Raw genomic sequence first — 22443 nt, forward strand, 5'->3', positions numbered from 1 at the left:
TGCCATTACCCTGATTAAGGTCTGTATTCCAAGTCTTTTTAAATCAATACAAAATGTTTTAAATACAGACTTACATTTAAGTTAAAGGGTACATAACTCACACAGTTTATGGCAGTCTCATGTTGATCTTGTCATCATGTCATTATCCCTGGATAATGACATGAATAACACTGCTTTATCCCTGGAAAAAAGGGATAAAAAAAAAAGTTATCCCTGGATAACTTTTGATTCTTTATACGTCCGTGTTGTTGACATGATATGCACTTACACGCCGACTGCCAACAAAACACAAACATTTGATGCAGTTTCACTGACTGCCTGCGTTTTCGACAGCTTGATTTCGTGGTCTAAAAACAAAATGACAGCGCTGCAGACGGCTAATGAAGCTCATTGTTGACGCTCTTGCTCTTGCTCTTGCTCTTGCTCTTGCTCTTGCTCTTGCTCTTGCTCTTGCTCTTGCTCTTGCTCTTGCTCTTGCTCTTGCTCTTGCTCTTGCTCTTGCTCTTGCTCTTGCTCTTGCTCTTGCTCTCGCTCTAGTTGATGTGTGCACGCGCTCATCCGGAAGAAGTGTCCATACAAGGAATTCCATCCTTTATGATGTCATACAGGGCCTTACTTGAAAAAAGATTCTGAAACTTGTTCGAATTCTGAAGGAGTTTATTTGGCACAATATACTCCGAAAAATAAAAAAAAACACAAGAAAAACTCCATCATACATCCAACTCGTTTTTTGAAATTCAGGCCATGTTTAGCATGAGAATCCAACTATTTATCATTGTAAATGAGTCAGAATGCATTAAATAGCATGCCCCCCACCCCCCACCCCAATGTGAAAAGCAGTGTTGTCCATTTCATGAACGAATCACTCTTTTTAATACATTCAATTGGTTCACAAAAATTATCTAAATGATTTGTGCATTATAGTTGTATGTCGTATGGACCACTTTTATGAAGATGTTTTGAAGCATCAGCTCCTTTCATTACAACTGTACAAACAAGAGTGACAAGAAACTATTTTTGGTGAATTTTTGGACTATCAAAAATGACTATTGAAATTGAAAATGAACAAGGAGTTTGGTTAGTGGAGCCATTTTCAGAGCTGTGGAAAAAAACCTAGGGTTGAGCCGATGACTCAAGGGAGACGGATTTCACGTCTGGCTTGCTCAGGGGACAGCGGCCCCTCTCATTTAGGTATTTATCTCTCGAGCATTAGGCTATGTAAGTAAGCCGCACAAAGGAGCTTTCGCCTATTGCTCCAACTAACGGAAGGATTACGGATTCGATTCATTTTTGTGGTTCTTCCACTCAGTCTCTGAGCGACTGACGTTGATTCAATGCGCTAGGTGCCATTCCTCTTCGAAGGCGTAAATGTCTCCCAAGGGTGACGGGACGACGGATGGGAGCCTGTGGTTTATGGGCGCAGTACATCAGGAGCTTGCTGCCAGAATTCGAGGAATGCATGCATATCCGTGCTTAATGACTTTGTGTGTGTGGCTCATGACAGCACAGCGATTATGACAGGATGAATGTGGCAGTTATTGTGGGCAATCAGAGGCAGCCGCATCATGAATGGGCCAAGCACTGCTGGCAGTAAGGATACGACAGAACCGCTGGATCATCGCCTGGGCCTTTTGTCTCGCAGAGCTGTGTTGTGTTTTTTAAAAATCTCACCCGATCCCACAACACACAGCGAATTCAATAGGCTCAGAGGAGAGACACTGTGCACAAATCTCGGGTAGGAGTATAACCAACAATTCTGCTTACATTAGCATTTAAAACAACCTTTAAGCGATTCCACATACTTCATTGTGCCTGCACTGTGGTGCGGCAGCCAGTAAACAAGGGTTCTGTACTTAAATCATAAGCAGGAATTGTTTTGGCTAAAACTGCCATTGCTTGCATTCTCATTAAGAACTACAGCACGACCTCTTTGAGAGGGAAAAAAAGACATTTCAGCTCATTATTTTCCCACAGATCATGTTTAAATAGCAGCATGAATATATGCAAAATCATGTGGCGTTGAAAAATTGAGGCTGCTCTGTGGCGATTCATCATTTGACACAAGGTTTTCTGCCACTGTGTTTGATTTCTGTTTTTCCCCTCTAAGTATGTCCACTAAAATAATCTTTCTTGGGCAAGCCGCAGTCTATTTAAAAACCTTAGACCACCTCTGTCAGAAAAGCAATTAAGTGTGAGGGTTTCATTTTCATTTAAATGAGATTATATTACAGTGGCATGAAAAAGGGGACTATTCAAATGAAAAGAGCATGAGTGTTCTTCTCTTTATCAGGACCAGCAGTTCTGAGGCTTCAGTGGGATAGAGAAGAGAGAGAGAGAGAGACAGAGACAGAGAAACAGAGAGACTGACTGTATTTAGAAAGGCGATTTCCTTGTGCTTTGCTGGAGAAGACTCCCTTAAAGAGGAGGCATATTGGTTCGAAGCCTCCGGATGAATTAATAAAAAAATTCAACTAGAAAAGACAATTATAAGCACCTCCTGGGCATTATATTTGACACAGTCATTTCTAAAGCCCGTCCCTGACAAAATCCGGCTTCTCTAGGGAAGCGCATCTATTCTACATACAACTAACAGGCCTTTATGTGCTTTATATTATAAACTGCTTCACCCTCTTCAATATTGTTGCTGTTCATATCTTGGGTAATCAAGAGAAAGCTATTTTTGTTGCCGAAATGATGCCGCTACAGAATCTTTTCTATTTCTGAACAATGAACGGTTTTAGTTGACAAAACTCGCTTGCTTTTTATTCACGGTTATTATCTGGGTGATTTAATATGTCTTTGTTTGTGGAAATCTGTACGATAACATCTTTCTATCTTTCTCTCCGTCTGTTTAACCACTTGTTTCTTTTTTGTTATCTCTCCCTGAAGCAGCAGATGAGCTGGGAATTGAGTTTATGGGTAAGGAAATGTATATTTTAAATATTTCTTTAACATTATATTTGCCTCCCTCATTCACGTGTGCACAGAAGTACTTGATATGAAATTCTTTTGGAAAACCCTACAGTTTGATGTGCTGTACTGCTTCCAAAAAAAAAAATTATATATATATATATATATATATATATATATATATATATATATATATATATATATATATATATATATATATATATATATATATATATATAAATATACATGTATATATGTGGCTTCGCCTCTTATTCTTGACCAGCACTAATGTATACAAACACACATGATGCTCTCTGGTCCTCATAGAAGCCTAATGTTCTTGTGTTTCCATGGAAACAGAGCAAAAGAAATGTATTGTAAAGGCACAGGGCAGCATCTGTATGGGCGATGCCGTCTGTGCGGCTCGTGCACATACATGTGTGTCTGCTTGTGCTCGCCTATGTATTCTGCTGTTAATTACTGCAAAGCTCCGAAGTGTGCACCTTGCTGAGGTGGCATGTTGCATAGCAAGTCTCTGGGGATAAGAAATATCACACAGCCAAGGGCTAAATACATGCCTTTACCCTAACAAACCACAGTATCCACAGACTTAAAGCAGTGTCAACAAACAGGAGCCCAAAAAACTGCTGTGTAAATGGATTTTCCGCTGGCTTTTCCCTTTCTGCATCCACACACCCTGCCCTACCGTCCTCTCTCATGTGCCTGACAACTGAAAGCATTTCTTTAAGTGAATGAGTGAATCCTGTGAAGTTTTCCATTAGTCGTGCTTCACACACTTGCCTCAAGATTTCCTCAAAAACTGTCAGAGAAGGAGAGATAGTTAAAGTGGAACTGATATGCATTTCTGCTTCTCGGAAATGACTGCCTCAGTGATTTTATTCTGAATGGTGAGCAAGTCCAGTTGTGGCCATTATGGAAAATGTTTTCCGTGAGAGAGAGAGAGAGAGAGAGAGAGAGAGAGAGAGTGAGAGAGAGTGAGAGAGAGAGGCGTGGGGTGGTTTGTTAAGTGCACGTGTGCATGAATGGACAGCTCTGTGCATTTGTGGCATGAGAGAGCATTTCAGTCATGTTTGTGAGGGAGTCTAGCCATCTGCTTGCAGAGACTGTCCACCACACTAGGGCTCAATATCCTGTAAGGACCAGTCTTTCAGTCCCTGTCATCACACTTAAAGGGTTAGTTCACCCAACAAAAGAAAACTCTGCCATTAATTACTCACCCTCATGTCGTTCCAAACCCGCAAGACCTTTTATATTTATCTTTGGAACACAATTTAAGATATTTTGGATGAAACTCGATAGGTTTCTGAACCACACATAGGCTTTTAAGGCCAAGACAGCTAGTAAAGACAAAATAGTCCATGTAACTCCAGTGGTTCAACCTTAATGAAGCGAAGAGAATCATTTTTGTGTGCAAAAAAAACTAACAAAAATATAGTCCAGCTCTTCCAGGCTCTACAACGCTGGCTCACTATTGGCCAGCTCCTGACGCAGCATCACACGCATGCGTCATGGTGCTCACGTGAACAGCGTTGGGCAATAATGAGCCGGAGTTCTGATGGAGAACCTGGAAGCACTGCAGTGTGTTTACTAACTGAGTAGCGTATGAGAATGACATGAAAGAGAAGAAATTATTGAATAAAGATGTTATTTTTGTTTGTTTTTTGCACACAAAAAGTATTCTCGTCACTTCATAACATTAAGGTTGAACCATTGTAGTCACATGGACTATTTTAACAATGTCTTTTCTACCTTGCTGGGCCTTGAAAGTTGCAATGACGTTGCTGCCTATGGGGGGTCAGAGGGCTCTCGGATTTCATGAAAAATATCTTAATTTGTGTTCCGATGATGAACAAAGGTCTTACAAGTTTGACTGACGAGTTTGACCGACATGAGGGTGAGTAATTAATGACAGAATTGTAATTTTTGGGTAAACTAACCCTTTAAGCTCAGACCTGAACCCCTTTTAACTCCTTTACAATGCATTGGATTGCCGGGTATAAGTCACACAGCAAATCTCACCATCAGTGTTCTGAGATCAAGTGGAACCAGAAGAGTTAAAGGAGTAGTTGACTTTAAAAATGAAATTCACCCCATGATTAACTCACCCTCAAGCAATTCTAGGTGTATATGACATTCTTCTTTCTGATGAACACAATCAGAGTTATATTAATAAATATCCTAATGCTTCCAAGCTTTGTAATGGCAGTGACGGGGTCTGTTGAGTTTGAAGCTCAAAAAAGTGCATCCATCCCTCATAAATGTACTCCACACGGCTCTGGGGGTTAATAAGGGCCTTCTGAAGCGAATCAATTGGGTTTTGTAAGAAAAATATCCATAGTTAAAACTTTATAAAGTAAAATATCTTGCTTCCGGCAGACAGCCTTTCATAATCAGCTTACGCTTATTTGCTTCAGAAGGCCTTTATTAACACCCGGAGCCGTGTTGCGTATGTTTATTATGGATGGATGTGCTTTTTTGAGCTTCAAACTCAATGGACCCCGTCACTCCAATTATAAAGCTTGGGAGCGAAAAGTCAGGATCTTTTATTAATATTACTCTGATTGTGTTCATCAGAAAGAAAAAAAAAATATACACATAGGATGGCTTGAGGGTGAGTAAATCATGGGGTAATTTTAAAGTGAAATCCTTTAAAGTTGTTAGGGAGGATCAGCTCCCTATTAATCAGGGTTATCATCATTTAGATTTAAATTGAGAATGCTTTTTAAAATCCAACATGGGTTTGTCAAGACCAACTTTGAATGATAGCTTGAGAAAGCCTTTTTTTGTCTTTTATAGGCCCTATAAAGATAAGTAGGGTGATAAATCTAATATAAGCAACGTTTTCGCAATATCTAAGCCCATTCACTCCCCTTTTTCATCTCAGAACTCTGACAGCTGATACACTCTTAAAAATAAAGGTTCTTTGGCAGGGTGTATGGTTCCATGAAGAACCTTTAATATCCAAAGAACCTTTCCATTGCACAAAAGGTTCTTTGTAGTGCAGACTATAAAATGGTTAGAAAAAATGGTTCTTTAAAGAACATTTCACAAAATGGTTCTTCAGGGAACCAAAAAAGGTTCTTCAATGCCATCACTGTGAAACCCCCTTTTTGGTTCTTCCTGACACCTTTATTTTTAAGAGTGTAGGTGCTGCTTTCAGATACTCCCGTACATACAGTATTTGGTTGAGCACTCTGTGAAGTGTACATGTGTACTTGTGTACATGTTTTTGCATTGTTGAGCATCAAAACCAATCATAAAATATGTCTGTTGAACATGTGAATGAAATGGCCAAACAGAGGTGTTTAAGGTAGTTGTTGCATCCATTCACAACCCCTCAAAAAAGTTTTCATTCATCACCCTCACTTACTGTGTTTTACATGCTTGTGAATCCTTGCATTATAACAAACAAAGTGTAAACACGGTTTAAAGGAGAGATTCATATTTAGCTATATCGCCCAGCCCTACAGACAACAATTAATTTTCATTTTATGGATCAAGATGGAAGAATACATTTCCCAGCATGCTATTAAAAAAAAAATCTAATCAATAAATTCCACTTTTTTGAGTTTTTTAATTCAAATTCAAATACCAGTTCAGCTTCCTGTCGGGTATGGCCAGTTCAACTGTGCTGGTTTCCTATAAACCGATCAATAGGCAGATTCTTACGGCAAGCGCATTTCAAGCCTGTCTGACCCCTGACACACATGAATGTTTAGCTGACAGCTCCCTGCATGTTTCTCTGCTGTCTGTCCCCCATCGTCAAATCAAAAGTGATTGTGTGCACATGTTTGCATGCTAGTTAAATATGCTGAAATGGTAGAACTAGGTGATTCATTTTGAAACAGCCCCTTTCCAATCATCTCTAAAATGTTATATTCTCTCGCACTGGGAATGTTTCCATTGTTGTGGCATTGAATTTTCCTTACAGCTTATGAGAGCCAATTAAGTACACTAGGTTCTTTTGTTCAATCTAGACTGGCATAGTGATGACTGCGAATAAAGCCTGAAGATTAGTCTGTGCTGTCCTTGTCTGTCTTTTCAGAGAGTGCAGAAACCTATCAGAGACAGATTCTGTCCATCTTCAGCATAGCCATGGGGATCAGCTTGCTGGGAGTGGCTTGCATGGCTCTTTACTGCAAAAACAAGTGAGTCCAAAGCATCCTTGGAAGCTAGAATAACATTGTTTCAACACAATAACAAGTTTGATGCTAATGTTTTCATCCTGTCTGTTCATTTATTAAGAAACGATACATTAAAGTGCCCCAAATATGCTATTTTAAAGTCTCATAATTTAGTTTTGGAGGTCTCCTACAACAGGTTTACATGCATCAAAGGCCAAAAAACGCTTTCATTTTTTCATAATATACAGTGCACATCAGTGATTCTCAAACTACTCTACGGATTATTCAGTCTTTCTAAATCCCTCCTTTCCGCAAGCTACTCTGCTCTGATTGGCCAGATGGCCCATTCTGTTGTGATTGGTCTACCGCTTACAGTGTGTCAGAAGCTAAACATCCATTACCATAACTGAAATTCAGCTCCGTTCGGAGGCTTCTTAAAGCTCAGAGATTGTACACAATTTAAATACAGTAACGAAGACATCGATTTTACCATATCAATCTGAGTGTGAGACCGATGATGAAACATTGGAATAACTAGTTATTCAACCCAAACCTCCATCGCAAGGACAACTTGAGTATGACGTTTCTCAATGATATGATTCTCATTTTGAGTTACATTATGAGATGCTGCAACTGTAATTCCTCACCATGAGCATTAACAAATAAGTCCATCAACAAACCGATGTGTATATTTCAAATTTCCTGTGGTCCACATGTGGGAACTGTATCATTAACTGTATCAATAATGGTGCATACGTTAGCCGAGCACCAACGTGAATGACTGATGTAACATATTCTTTTGTAAAAACAAATCTTGCTCCATCCTTTATCATTACTCAAAGTAGTAAGAACTAGGGATGTGAAGGTGAGGAAATTTTCCCACCGGTTAATCAATGTGTGACAACACTGATAAAACCGGTATCACTGGCGGGGGCTTTTCGCTAAGTAAACCGAAAGTAAAATGCGCACTGCCGCTTGGGCATTCATAACGGAGTGGTGCAGAGCAAATCGGGTGTTTTCATTGAATTCCTATGAAAGTTAAGCTTTCATAGGCATGAACTGAAAATGTGCCAGACTGGACACGTACCATGAATGACAGTGCAGCTGTGAATGAATGCCTGTGTGGCGGTGCTCATTTTACTTTCAGTTTATAATTAGCGCCAATTCGGGGACGGGTTGCTTGAATTGTGGGTTCAGTAGCCTATTTTTATTAATAAAAAACACAACAACAAAACAGTACAATGACAAACTTACTTAAATAGGTGCTTTTACATTTCGCTTTGAAACAAAATCTTCTGCGATCATCTTGTCTGTCAGCTCTTCACTCTTGTGATAAATGAACTGCGGCATTTGTGCTGCGACTCTCGTTCAGCTCACACTGTATTGAGAAGACGTCAGTATTTAATTGTATTCTCTAACTGAACTAAATTATTTTATTACTGGGATTCGAAATACAAACGACTCATATAGGCGGTTCACTTAGAGTCGATTCTTTCTTTTGGGAGACAATAACTTTATGTATTGTCCACTTGCGACTTTGCAGAACGTTTACATTCACAAACAGCTATATTACACACAGCATGAAAGGGAATATTTGAAAAACCATAATAGGGGCACTTTAAGAAAAAAATATTCATAATGACTTGGACCTCTTCTTATTAGAAAAAAAAATATTCTTGAAAAGAAAACTGTATTATTAAGTAGCGTGGCATAATCTTTTATCATATTTTCTTGAAAAAATATTTTAACTAAAAAGCTATTTCAATGCTTTTTTATTGGATTTTTACATAAATTTAATTTGTCGAGGTCTGTAAAATCATACACATAAAACATAATTTGGCATTTTCATTAGAAGGCAAGGTTAGTTCAAGTTGTAAAATTTTTCATATAATGCAACCCCCCAAAAACGTAATAACATTTCTGAATGAATAATTCGTTCCCATTCAGTCAGTCACATCCAACGCCACGAATAATTCTATTTATTCTATAATTCTATAAAGCCAATCTATTTCGAGTGTAACTAAACGAGCCAAGATGACATTCTATCTGTGTGTTTCTGGATTTGGTGGTTATCTGTCACAGAGGGTTGGTCACCAGCGCTGTATCTCATATTTGGGCGTTCAGCATGCTGAGGCAAGGGGTGGAGTCCCCATACCTCTGCCTAAATCTAACCTCCCCAGAGGGTTACTTCTGGCAGTAGCGCGGGTGATTTGAGGGTGACGGTGAGCGCCATTCCCCCAGGAAACCACCCCCTGGGAAACTCGCACTTCGCAGCCAATAGAGCTGCCGTTGGAACGCGTTGGGCTGCCCACGAGATGTGCCCCATCCGTATCCTTCGGGGCTCCTCTTGATGATCAGATGTCCATCGCTGCATCGGAGGGAGGGTCAGACCCCTCTGGAGATGACGTGTCGGCACAGGGGCCCCCTCCGGGAGCGTCGGCTGTGCCCAATACGGATCCAAGGATGATGGCCATGCTTTCCCGTGCAGCTGAGAGAGTCGGGCTTCACCCTCCACCGTGTCCCAAACCATCGAGGTTGGATGAATGGTTTCTTGGGGAGCCCGTGCTGGTTCTCAGCGCCCACTCCGGTTCCTTTCTTTCTGGAGGTGCACGAGGAGCTGACTAGGTTGTGGACAGCACCTTTTACTGCCAGAAACGGACCTAGTGGTTCCTCCTCCCTCACCACCCTTGATGGCAGAGCTGCAAAGGGTTACACGCAGGTTCCTCCCGTGGAACGGGCTGTTGCTACTGTGCCCTAACTCCACTTCTAGGGGGAACCCATGTCTCCCCTCTTGGGCCTGTAGGTACTCCTCCAATCTGATCGGAAAGGCCTACCAGGCTTGTGGAGATGCTGCCTCCGCCTTACACGCTCTGGTGTTGTTGCAAGTTCATCAGGCCCAGGCACTGAAGAGCTTGCACAAGAGTGGTCACGATCCTGCAGTTCTGCACGAACTGAGGACTGCGGCGGTCATGCGATGTCCACTATGGTGGTCCAGGAACACCATCTCTGGCTGTGTCTGGCCGTCATGAGGGAAACTGACAAAGTCAGGTTTATTAATTCCCCCGTGTCCCAGACCGGGGGAATTAGAGAACTTCGCCCAGCAGACAAGGTGGTCTGCTCTCCCGTTGCATGTCGCAACTCGCCCGCCATCTCCTCCTCTGGAGTCAGTATTATCTGAGGTAGCTTCGGGCCAATCATGTCCCCGGTGTGCTCAATCGCATGGCTGATGAGCTCTCACAAGATGCACTCCAGGGAGAGTGGCAACTCCACCCCAGGCAGTTCATCTGATTTGGAGAAAGTTCGGAGAAACGTCCCACTGCCAGTGGTTTTATTCACCGACTGAGGGAACACTTGGCATGGATGCACTGGCACACAGCTGGCCTCAGATATATGCCCTCAAATATGATTTTCCCCCGGTGAGCCTACTTGCACAAACCCTGTGCAAAGTCAGGGAGGATGAGGAGCAGGTCCTGTTGGTGGCGCCGTACTGGCCCAACCGGACCTGGTTCCCAGAACTAATGCTTCTTGCGACAGCCCCTCCCTGGCAGATTCCTCTGTGCTTACTCGGAGATGGGGCACCCTGTGGCATCTGTGTCCAGACCTCTGGAAACTTCATGTCTGGTCCCTGGATAGGACGGGATGGTTCTAGGTGACTTACACCAAGAGGTAGTTAACACCATCAATTCGGCACGGGCACCATCTACGAGACAAGCTGTCTCCCTCCACCCTCAAAGTCTATGTTGCTGCAATATCTGCATATCATGACCATGTGAAATCTGCCTGGATGACCATCCTCTGCATGGATGAGTAAAAATCACCTACAGCTCAACCTGGCTGAGTTCCTCATCTTCCCCGCCAGTCCCACTATGCAACATGACTTCACCATCCAGTTAGGTACACCCCTGATTTCCCCTTCAAAATCAGTTAGAAATCTTGGAGTTACATTTGATGACCAGTTGTCCTTCAGAGAACACATTACTAAGACTCGCTCGTGCAGGTTTGCGCTCTACAACATCAGGAAGATCAGACCGGCTGTGCAGTGTTCTGCATCTATCTGGTCATCTATCTGCATCTATCTATCTGGTACGTCTGGTCTTCAACGAGCCCAAAAGGACCCACGTCACACCACTCTTCATCTCTCTGCACTGGCTACCACTCGCTGCTCGCATCAAGTTTAAGGCGCTGACGCTTGCCTACAGAGCCACCACGCGCTCAGCTCCTGCATACTTTGACTCGATTCTACGAATCCACACCCCCACCAGAAGCCTTCGTTCAGCCAAGGAGCGAAGGCTTGTAGTACCATCACAGAGAGGCAAAAAATCAATTTCCAGAACATTTTCATTCAACGTTCCCAGCTGGTGGAACGATCTTCCCACCGCCATCCGAAACACTGATTCGTTGACAACATTCAAAAGTCAACTAAAAACTCATCTCTTCCATGAGCACTTAACCTCTTAAAAAAAAAAACTTTCCTTTCCTCTTTCTCCTCCTCTTTCCCTCCCTACTCTAGCCTGTGCTACATTGAGAAATGTACACGGACTAAGTATTTCAGGCACTTGTTGCGCTCACTCGACTCTTCACGACCAATCGCTTATTGTACCCCCAAATTGCAAGTCGCTTTGGATAAAAGCGTCTGCTAAATGCATAAATGTAAATGTAAATGTAAATGTGGAAGGTAAATCGGTTGGGAAGCACGACCTGGTCGTCAGGTTCCTCAGGGGGGCAAGACGGTTGAATCCTCCTTGTCCTCCCTCTATATCCTCTTGGGATCTTGCTCTGGTGCTCTGAGCACTTCAGAGTGCCCCATTTGAGCCTCTGCAGTCGAAAAAGCTAAAGATTCTGTCTATGAAGACTTTGCTGCTGGCTACACTGGCCACTATGAAGAGGGTAGGGAACCTGCAGGCATTTTCAGTAGACAAATCATGCCTAGCGTTCGTGGTGGGTGACACCCACGTGGTACTGAGACCCTGGCCTGGCTATGTGTCCAAGGTCCATGACCACTCCCTTAAGGGACCAGGTAGTGAACCTGCAAGCACTGCAGAGGCCATGGTGCTTTGGTAGAGATTCCTATTCGTTGGTCTCCGACATGGCGTTGGAAGTGACTGACTGAATGGGAACGTCTCGGTTAGGTATGTAACCCTTGTTCCCTGAAGGAGGGAACGGAGACGCCACATCCCGTCGCCATGTCCTCTGTTCCCCGCTGGGGTGCCAGTTCTACTCGGCTCCTCAGAGAAAAATGTGATGCAAGCATCTGTGCCTCATTTATACCCATGCTTTGTGGCATGAGCAGCTGGTGCAATCATTGCATGCCAATGTCCATTGGCTCGTTTAGTTACACTCAAAGTAGATTTGCGCCTCCGTTCCCTCCTTCACAGAAGAGATGATATTTGTTGTAAAAGAAATTCATAAAAAGTAAGATAATATATTTTTTATATTTTTTTTAAATCATATAAAATCAATATGATAACAAAAGGGTAAATTTATAAGGATTTAAACTATATTAATAAAATATTTGTTTTTCTTTTTTCTTTTCTGTCATTGACATATTTCATTGCAAAAAATGAAATTTTGTGGTTTAAAAATGTATTAATTCTGTGCAGGAGACAAAGAGAGAAGCACCGAGCCCATCTGACTGAAATTCGCAACTTGAGGGACTGTACTGTCAATGCCTCGGGTCTCATGTCTAAATCCAGCCCCAGACTCGAGAGCACCCTTCAGCTTCAAAAGGTGACATCTCACAGCTGCTGTTTGTTTATGTTTCCGAGAACAATTTACATGATGTCCACATTTGTGCTGACAGTGTGCATAATGATCACTTATCTGAAAAAAAGCCTATATCTCTGCACCCATGCATATGCCAAATATATACGTGTACGGTAGAAAATCAAGCCACCCACATGTGCTGTTATGGAGATTCAAATAAAGTCCCCTGTGCATAACAGCCACCAGTAATGAATACAATTGGCCAACATGCAGCTGAAGGAATGATGCCCTCCACGGCTTTACTGCTTTCCCACCTGCTCCGAAGATCCCTCAAGCTGACAGAAATAACACTGCATGCAGCTCAGGGAGTAAACACTGCATCTATCTGATGCAACAGTCAAAGGCAGCCAGCGACCTAGCTGATGAAGAACTGGATGAATAGAGTTGCATTATCCAAACTGGAAGATCAGACTCTCTATGGTGCCACTTGGCGGTTCATTGTCATTACGTACACAAATGTTGATGGCTCATGTTCCTATGTGCACTGTCACGTCCAATGAGAGTGAAGAATCAAGCCTCAATTATTCCCAATGCTTTACATTAACAGATGTTCATTTGACCAACACAATATTAAACACAAAACTATGTATTTTGAACACCCAGTAGAAAATATATACATCAATAATTCACACTTAGAGGTTATGATTCTGAGGTGCAAGCTGGTCCAAATAAACTGGGTACTGACCAAACTTTCAAGAGCAAGCGTTTTGCGAATCCCGCGTACAAGTTTGAGATTTGAGAAGCATTCATCAGTAAAATGACATTTGAGGGCTGGTCAAGTTGTTCGCGGGCGGACAACGTACAACATAGGCTGGCATCATGCACATTTATTTTCTAGGGAAGTGGTACCGTCACGCAATGGAATTTGAAATACAAACGACTCGTATAGGCGGTTCAGAGTCTTTCTTTTGGGAGACAATAACTTGATTTATCGTGCAATTGCGACTTCTCAGAATGTTTACATTCGCAAACAGCTATATTACACACTGCATGAAAGGGAATATTTGAAAAAACGTAATAGGGGCACTTAAAAAAAAATTCATAATGTTTTGGACCTCTTCCCATTAGAAAAATGAAATTCTTGAAAAGAAAATGTCTCGGTTACGACTGTAACCTTAGTTCCCTGATAGGGAACGAGACGCTGCGTCACCGCTCTGGGAAGGCCTCTGCGTGATTGCGTCGTGAAGCACGTATGTCATCAGTCCAATAGAGAGACGGAACGTCATAGGCGGGTGACGTCATAGACCCGGAAGCTATAAAGCACACCGGCAAACACACGCCGTTAGCTTCTGAAGAAGGCCTGAAACAAGGCGCTTGCGGGCATGCGAGGAGTATGGCCGGGTGACGCAGCGTCTCGTTCCCTATCAGGGAACTAAGGTTACAGTCGTAACCGAGACGTTCCCTTTCAAGGGAACTCGCGCTGCTTCACCGCTCTGGGAACGAGAATACCCACGTCCCCATGCGAGACTGGATGCCCGCCTGTGACAGCTACCCGAGACCCCGGAGTAGCAAAAAACATCTAGTTCATAGAATCTGACAAAAGTATGCGGCGAGGACCACCCCGCCGCATCACACACTTTCTGCAGGGAGGACCCTGCCAAGAGAGCTTTAGAAACAGCCATACTCCTAGTAGAGTGGGACCGAACACCTCCAGGAGAGGGCTGTCCGGCCACCACATAAGCCAGTGAGATAGCCTCGACTACCCACTTGCTCATTCTCTGCTTTGACACCGGACCCCCACGGGATGGAGGTCCGAGAAAACAAACAACTGATCAGTTTCCCTCCACAGGGCAGCTCTGTGGACATAGGCGTCTAAAGCGCGAACGGGACAAAGCAGATTTAACTTTTCCTGGTCTGACGTCACAAAGGGAGGAGGACAGAAGGCCTGGAGCACAATAGGTCTCACAGGATTAGTGAGGACCTTAGGAATATACCCGGGCCTCGGAGAGAGAAAGGCCTTAGCCATACCCGGGGCAAACTCCAAGCACGAGGGTGCGACAGAGAGGGCTTGCAAGTCCCCAATTCTTTTAAGAGAAGAAATAGCAAGAAGAAAAATAGTTTTGAAAGTGAAAAACTTTCCAGAAACTTCCTCGAGCGGCTCGAAGGGAGCCTCGGAAAGGCCTTGACGGACGATGGATAAGTCCCAGGCCGACACCCTGGTGCGTGTCACAGGTCTCAGCCTCAAGGTTCCACGGAGGAAACGGTTACTAGCGGGTGTCGCCCTAATGAAACTCCACTCAAAGGAGTGTGGAAGCTACTATGGCCGCCACGTACACCTTTAGTGTGGAGGGGCTAACCCAGCAGAGAATCTCTCCTGCAGGAACTCCAGCACCACGCTCGCAGGGCAGTTAACTGAATCCCGCAGGCGATCTCGACACCATAAGGTGAAGAGTCTCCACTTTAGGTAGTAAAGTTTCCTCGTAGAAGGAGCTCTGGAGTGTAGAATGGTCTCAACAACCTCAGTTGAGAGACCGGAACTTATGAGCTTGGCCCCCTCGGAGGCCAAGCCCACAGTTTCCACAACTCCGGGCAGGGGTGAACAAAAACTCCGCCCGCCTGAGAGAGAAGGTCCCTCCTGAACGGAGAGCCGGCGCACTCTCTCTAGAACTCCCGGAAGCAGAGCGATCGGGGGGAAAGCGTACAGGGGCAGCCTCGGCCACTCCTGTACCATCGCATCCAGTCCAAGAGGAGCTGGAGGCGACAGGGAGAACCACAGACGACAATGAGAGTTCTCGTGAGTGGCGAACAGGTCCACTTGGGCCCTGCCGAACTTCTCCCAAAGGAGCTCCACCAGGAATGTAGCTTCAACCGCCCAGGAATGTACATAGCCCTGACTGACAGCAATTTTCCCTGAGCCCAGAGGAGGATAAGGCGCACCACTTGAATAAGCGACGAGACCTCAAACCCCCCCAGATGGTTGATGTAGGAGACCACCGATGTGCTGACTGTGCTTCTCGCACAAGCACATGATGGCCCCTGAGATGCGGCAGGAAGTGCTTCAGAGCCTGAAACACCGCCAACATTTCCAGGCAATTATATGCCACAAACGCTGGTGCTCCTGCCACAGACCCTGGGCAGAGCGACCACTCATGGTCGCCCCCCCCAGCCGTCAGGGAGGCATCCGTGGTCAGAGAAGTACGCTGACATGGTGCCCCCAGGGACGGGCCCTGGGTCAGGAACCTGGGGTCCTTCCACATAACCAAGGTGCGGAGACCCCGCCGCATTGCCTTGATTACGTGAAAGGGTTTCCCCTCGGGGAAAAACCCCTGGTCTTGAGCCACCACTGTAGCGGCCTCATGAACAGGAGGCCCGAAGGAATAACGTTGGACGCGGCTGCCATCAGACCCAACAGTCTCTGAAACTGCTTCACAGTGAGCGGCTGGTCTAGCTTCACCCCTTTCACGGCTGAGAGGATCGACCCCACGCGAGGCTCGACAGACGAGCCTGCAAGCGACCAAATCCCAACTCATGCCGAGATAAGTGATCTTCTGCACAGGAGAAAGAACACATTGGAGTTGAGCCTCAGCCCCAACCTCCTCATATGTGCGAGAACAACATCTCGATGCTGAACCGCGAGACTCGCTGGCTGTGCTAGTATCAGCCAGTCGTCGATGTAATTGAGAATGCGGATCCCCTGCAAACGCAAGGGGACCAGAGCAGCGTCCACACACTTCGTGAACGTGCGGGGTGAAAGGGCTAAACCGAAAGGAAGCACTCTATATTGGTACGCTTCTCCCCTGAAAGCGAACCTCAGGAACTTCCTGTGCTGCGGAAGGATGGAGATATGGAAATATGCATCTTTGAGATCTATTGTGACAAACCAGTCCTCGGACCTGATCTGAGACACGATCTGTTTGAGTGTCAGCATCCTGAACTTGAGCTTTGCCACGGCTTGGTTCAGGACGTGAAGATCCAAGATTGGAAGCAGCCCACCATCCTTCTTTGGCACTATGAAGTACCGGCTGTAAGAGCCTGACTCCCTGTCTGGGGGGGGGGGGGGGGACCCCTTTTGCAGCAGAGTCTGTACTTCTTGAGTCATCACCAGAGCCTGCACCGGGTCCACCACAGTGGAGAGGACCCCAATGAAGCTGGGGGGACGGCATCTGAACTGAATGCCGTACCCCAACTTTACGCATCGCAGGACCCAACGAGATATGTGAAGCAGATTTTCCCACTCTGACACAAAATCTACTAAGGGTCTCTGATGTACTGTGCACCGCGAGTGCAGCGCCCTGAAGCGGCGAACCGGCAGGGAACGACTCTACGGCATAATCTCCCTCCGAAGAGGGTGCGGCCTCCGCGCCCCGGCACTCGGGCGGGGTTGGCGGACTGACCCCGTGAGGGTACCGCGGACGCACGGGTACCGTGTACAGCGGTGAGCACCGTGCGCCCGCGGAGGGTATCACCAGTGTTGCCAAGTCCGCGGTTTTCCCGCGGAATTGGGCTACTTCAACACTTTTGCCGCGGGCTGTTTTTTATGTCCGCGGGTTGAAGCGACCCCAATTATGTGATATTCCCTGGGTATCACCCTCACTGTCCTGGCCCCGGAGGCGTCAGGACTTCTTTGACACAGCCTTCCTCGCCACAATGACTGTCCTCAGATCAGCCCTGGGGTTAGAATGCTGCGCCTTTGAGCGCCGCGCACCCGACGACCCTTTCTGCGGGTTGTACGAGTGGCGACACCCACTTTAGCTCGTACTCGGCGTCTGCTGGCTGCTGAGTACGCTTTGCCCACAAAAGATGATCTGTGGGCAACTTTTCCTTTTTTTTTTTTTAGTCGGAGCCTTTATGGCAGATGCAGACTCGGGTGACAGATGGCTCGCTTTCTTTCACAAGCGTCTGCTCAACCCGAGGCAACTGACCATAACCGTGTCTTTCAACCCCGTTATATTGCTATATACTGACGTGTGCGGGGTGAAAATGTGTGCAGACACGGGCCGCTTCCAAGACCTCGACACCTCGGTGTGGAGGCCCGGGAAAAACGGCAGACTCCTATGTGGAGGCTGAACCGAGTGCGCGGGGAGAAAACGCTCGTCGAGTCTACTTTTTACGGCAGCTCGCTCATGTTCTTTATGTGGCCAGTCATTGTGTAGTCTGGCCACCGCTCTGCTCAGCACATCCAAAAAACTCTTTACTTGCAGGGGACTGAAGTGACGAGTCCTCACCCCCTGCATCGATGCTACAGATATCAACCTCCTCGGAGGAAGATGGCTGCAGCACCGCGGCCGCTCCCCGGGCGGGAGAAACCGCAGAGCGGGCTCCCGATCCCAGAGAGGCGGCGCTGGATCTGGCGGGTAAAGGAAGAGATAGGGCGGGGCCCGTCTCCATCCCCTCCGCCAGATCCTTCTGCGAACCCCACAACAAAAGCCTCCGCTGAGCAGCGGGACCCGTGCCGTGGGGAGCGCAAACCGGGAGGCCCTCCTCGAAGAGCGCCCGGCGGGATCGCAGCACGCGAAGAGGCAGCGCCTCACAATGCTCGCAGCCGACACCCTCCAGTGCCGACTCCGCGTGCTGCTCTCCCAAACAACACACATTAAGTGTGTATCCCCGCTCGTGATGTAGCGTGAGCAGGGAGGAACACACTGTCTGTACTGTTGTTCGCTCGTCATAATAAAGATCTCTCTAAATGTGAGTGTGAGTGCAAACTGGAAAAATAACAAAGTCTGAACTCAGACACAACACAAATGACATGGACAGAGTAACACAGAGCGCTTGTTGAAGGCAACAGAAGCTAACGGCGTGTGTTTGCCGGTGTGCTTTATAGCATCTGGGTCTATGACGTCACCCGCCTATGACGTTCCGTCTCTCTATTGGACTGATGACATACGTGCTTCACGACGCAAGGGAACTTGAAACTGGAAGTTGATGGCTCAAATTCCAATGTGCACTGTCACGTCCAATGAGAGTGAAGAATCAAGCCTCAATTATTCCCAATGGCTTACATTAACAGATGCTTTTCAACCAAAGTCATTTGTACGAAAGTGCATATAGTGCGTAAATGGCACAGGGTGTAGCGTTATCAGATCAGTGTCACTCTTGCTAATCCAAGCATGCACGGAAAACCTTTAATTGGACGCTTATATAATCGTCACAAAAATCTGCTGAGGTAGCAGCAGACGTCTATAAAATTAATTTGAGGAGAGGCTGAAAGGGGGAGCTCCAATCTTTTCTTTAGACTTCACTTGAATTCTGCACGTTTCATACAACCCCCCACTGCTGTTCTGCTTCTCTTCCTCTGAGTTTTCTCACCCTGCTAAGGCGATGAAAGGGTGGTCAGAAATCATCCAATTTTCTTGTTGGAGAAAAGAACAATGCTAACAGGTCCCCAAGGAAGCAGTAGTGTTAGAAGGACATGCTTTTTCAGCTGTAAGGCCCCAAACTAGTTTAAAGTCAAACTCAATCGTTTTAATGATGTTCCACAGGACAGGCAGAGGGTGGGAGATTTCACTAACTGGAATAACTGCATTATCAACTGTCTTTTCCTGCTCAGGCGACATTGGGGGGTATGGAATACTTATTGCGGCCTGCTCTCAGAGTGCTGGGTTGTAGTACGATAATGGCTTTAATTTTAAGAGGGGACAGAAAAAAATACTTTAGAAATTAATTAATGTAATCTTGTCTGGAATTAATTCCTGACTGGGGTAGTTGAAAGGGGAGAATAATCAGAGTGTGTCTTGCTTAATCTGCAGTTTAAATGTAAAGTCTAATTAAAGTGGCTTTCCCTCACTGAGGGGCCTGTATATCGCAGAGTGAACATCTATATAGGCCCTCTCTTCAGAGTTCATGATCCTTTTATTCCGTCTTTGGCCTGTGCATGTGTGTCCCTACATTTATCTGTCTGTACAAGTGAGGGGAAGTGAGATGAGATGCTGTACAACACAACTGTAATCATACGCGTAATTTATGGCTGGTCTTGTCCACACCACTTGCTTGCGGCAGGGATGTGTATACAGAGGAAGCATCTCTAATTGCAGAGCAGGAGTTTTCATTTTGTTAGTGTGTGTTTTAATGAGTGGCAATCCGGCGCTGGAATTAGATTTTAATGTTTTGCAGAGTAGTTGTTGCAATTGTCATCATTGGTGGAAAGCCAGTCCGTTTTAGTCATGAAACAAAATGCAACAAAGTGCGTTCCCATTTCTCATATCACTGCCATTCAAAAGTGAAAGAAATCAATGCTTTTATTCAGCTAGGATGCACTAAATTGATCAAAAATAACAGTAAAGGTATTTATACTGTTACAGAATTCTATGTCAAATAAACAAGTTTAATTTGAACTTTCGGTAACACTTTACATGTAAGGTTCCCTTTAAATGTATTTATTCACACTTATTTCACTCAAAACCAGATTCCTGATTTTACAAAGAAACCCTTTGCAAAGGGAACCTTAATGTAAAGTGTTACCAAACTTTCTAATAATCATGGAACCGTGAAAAAAAAACAGGTTTCCACAGAAATGTTAAGCTGCACAACTGTATCAACATTGATTATTATAAGAAATGTTTCTTGAGCACTAAATCAGCATATTAGAATGGTTTCTGCTAGAAAACTAGACTAATTGCTGCTGGAAATTCATCTTTGCCATCAAATAAATTACATTTAAAAAAATATTAAATCTTAATCATTCATATTATTACTCTTTTACTGCATTTTTGATCAAATAAATTCAGCCTTGATGAGCATAATGTACTGTGTACCAACCCCAAACGTAGTGAATGTACACTACTGTTCAGCTGCAATTTGGACTTATTAAAATTAGTTATATTAGGACAGACCCTGAAAAATCGTACTGCTGGACCATCAAGTCATAGTAATTCCCCAGTCGCTGATCCATGCATTCATCCTCTGACCTACAAAATCCTGGCCAGACAGTGAGAATGAATACAAGAATTAAGTTGTCAAATTAAATGTCACAAAATTATTCAGGCATGTGAACTTGGTTAGAAAGAGTGATTGCTCTCTCAACCCAGTATGTATTGATAACTTAGCCATTCAATGTGCTATTGAAATAGTTTTTAAATAATTCTATGGACATTTCTAATCACAATGTTATGTTTACATTTCAAATTTGACTACATACCAGATCTGTTTAATCAAAACCATAAAAGATCATTTGAAATTATTTTTGCATAACCTTATTCATATTCATGAACCGAGCCTTTAAAATTTCACGACATCTCAGCCAGCACTTCTGTGCATTCACTCATCCTAGTTTCTCACTTTCTAACTCTCACTTTGTTGACATCCATGAAACATTCACACATGGATAGAAAGACATGAGTCATACATGCATAGAAATGATTATCAGTAAGGTCATCCATTTATAGTTCTGTTCACTTGTAATAATATCTTTTATTTCCTGTTCGTCTTTACAGAGCAGAAGAGCCCATGGTTTCTCCTCTCCGCAGGCGGCCAGCATAGTTCTCAGCAGCTCTAAAGTCTCCCTCCCAAATCATAATCGCAGTCTCTCCATGGGGAAGCGCTGCAGGTACTTTTTTCCAGAGCTTTACATCTATTGTAAAACTTCTGACACTCCGTCCCTCTTCACAGAAGTGAAAGCAATGGAGGAAGAAATTTAATCAGCTCTCAATATGGCACCATATGTTAACGTCAAAAACGAACCACTTAAAACATTTTAATAATTGCAATTGGTAACAACCATGATAATTAACATTTCTGAACAGTATAGTAATTTACAAGCATTTATTTATCTAGAATTCTAGTGTTTGAGCCATGTGGTAACCTCGGGATGTCTTGTATAACATTTTTTGAAATAATCTGTCATCTTTGTCATCTCACTTTGCAAGCTTTTATATGTTTCTACAGAAGCTGCTCCTTCTCCTCAAGCCCCGCCCTTAAACACAAGGTAACCAATTATCGAGCTGTCTCAAAGTGGACCCCGCCCATCTCTAGAGCGGGCCATCATCTCAGTGGAGGATCTCGAGATTCTCTTCATTCCTATAAACATCTTCAGGAGGTGGAGGTCAATGAGGTGATTCCACAATCTTTGAGAAGGTGAGCAATAGAATGCAACAAAATGTTTGTGTAATATGACTAACACACTTGCCATTATTTATTTTTATAAGCTCCAACTGCAATACTTCTGAGCAGAGTGTTGAATATTTTTATCAGATTCTTAAGGGCCACTTTTATGTTCTGGGTTTGATTTTTTATTATTTATTTTTTTAATGTTTTTTAATTAAATTTTTTTAATCAAAACTGACAAAAAAAAATGTAAGACAGTAATTAAAACTGCCTTGGAAACCTTTGACCATGCCTTCATTATGCAATTCAAATGTGTTTATGAATATATTTTATTGCTCTTGTTTTAGACCAGATGTTCAATCTTTAAAACATAAAAAAAAATATTTTAAAAATATGAATTACATTGTTAAACTTAGATTATCTAAACAAATGGATGAAATAAACCAATCAGGCTGTAATATTGTTAAATTACGGCAAAAAAGGAATTGTGTGCATTAATGATGCATAAAAGGCTAGTTATAAACAAAAAAAAATCACTTTTTTTTACATTTACATTTACATTTTTGGGTCAGAAAAAGGGTTTGGAAAAAATTATTATCCTGTGATGTATGTAAAGTTTAAGTTCGTGGTTTGTGATTTTTTT

The 22443-nt window shown here is 44.0% G+C and overlaps 1 protein-coding gene across 2 annotated transcripts in view; it reads left to right on the forward strand.

Moving 5' to 3' along the window:
* Window positions 1-22443, forward strand: part of nrg3b (neuregulin 3b) — a 216371-nt gene that overhangs the window by 183023 nt on the left and 10905 nt on the right. Inside the window, exons 4-8 of one of the 2 annotated variants that reach the window (XM_079846039.1) lie at window positions 2893-2919; window positions 6977-7079; window positions 12656-12782; window positions 21191-21303; window positions 21642-21830. In XM_079846039.1, coding sequence (XP_079702165.1) covers window positions 2893-2919; window positions 6977-7079; window positions 12656-12782; window positions 21191-21303; window positions 21642-21830 — 559 coding nt within the window. Of the gene's footprint in view, window positions 1-2889; window positions 2920-6976; window positions 7080-12655; window positions 12783-21190; window positions 21304-21641; window positions 21831-22443 lie in introns of both variants that reach the window. The other variant, XM_079846038.1, reaches the window with a different exon arrangement.

This window comes from Gobio gobio, assembly GCF_949357685.1.
Source record: "Gobio gobio genome assembly, chromosome: 20".
NCBI lineage: Eukaryota > Metazoa > Chordata > Actinopteri > Cypriniformes > Gobionidae > Gobio > Gobio gobio.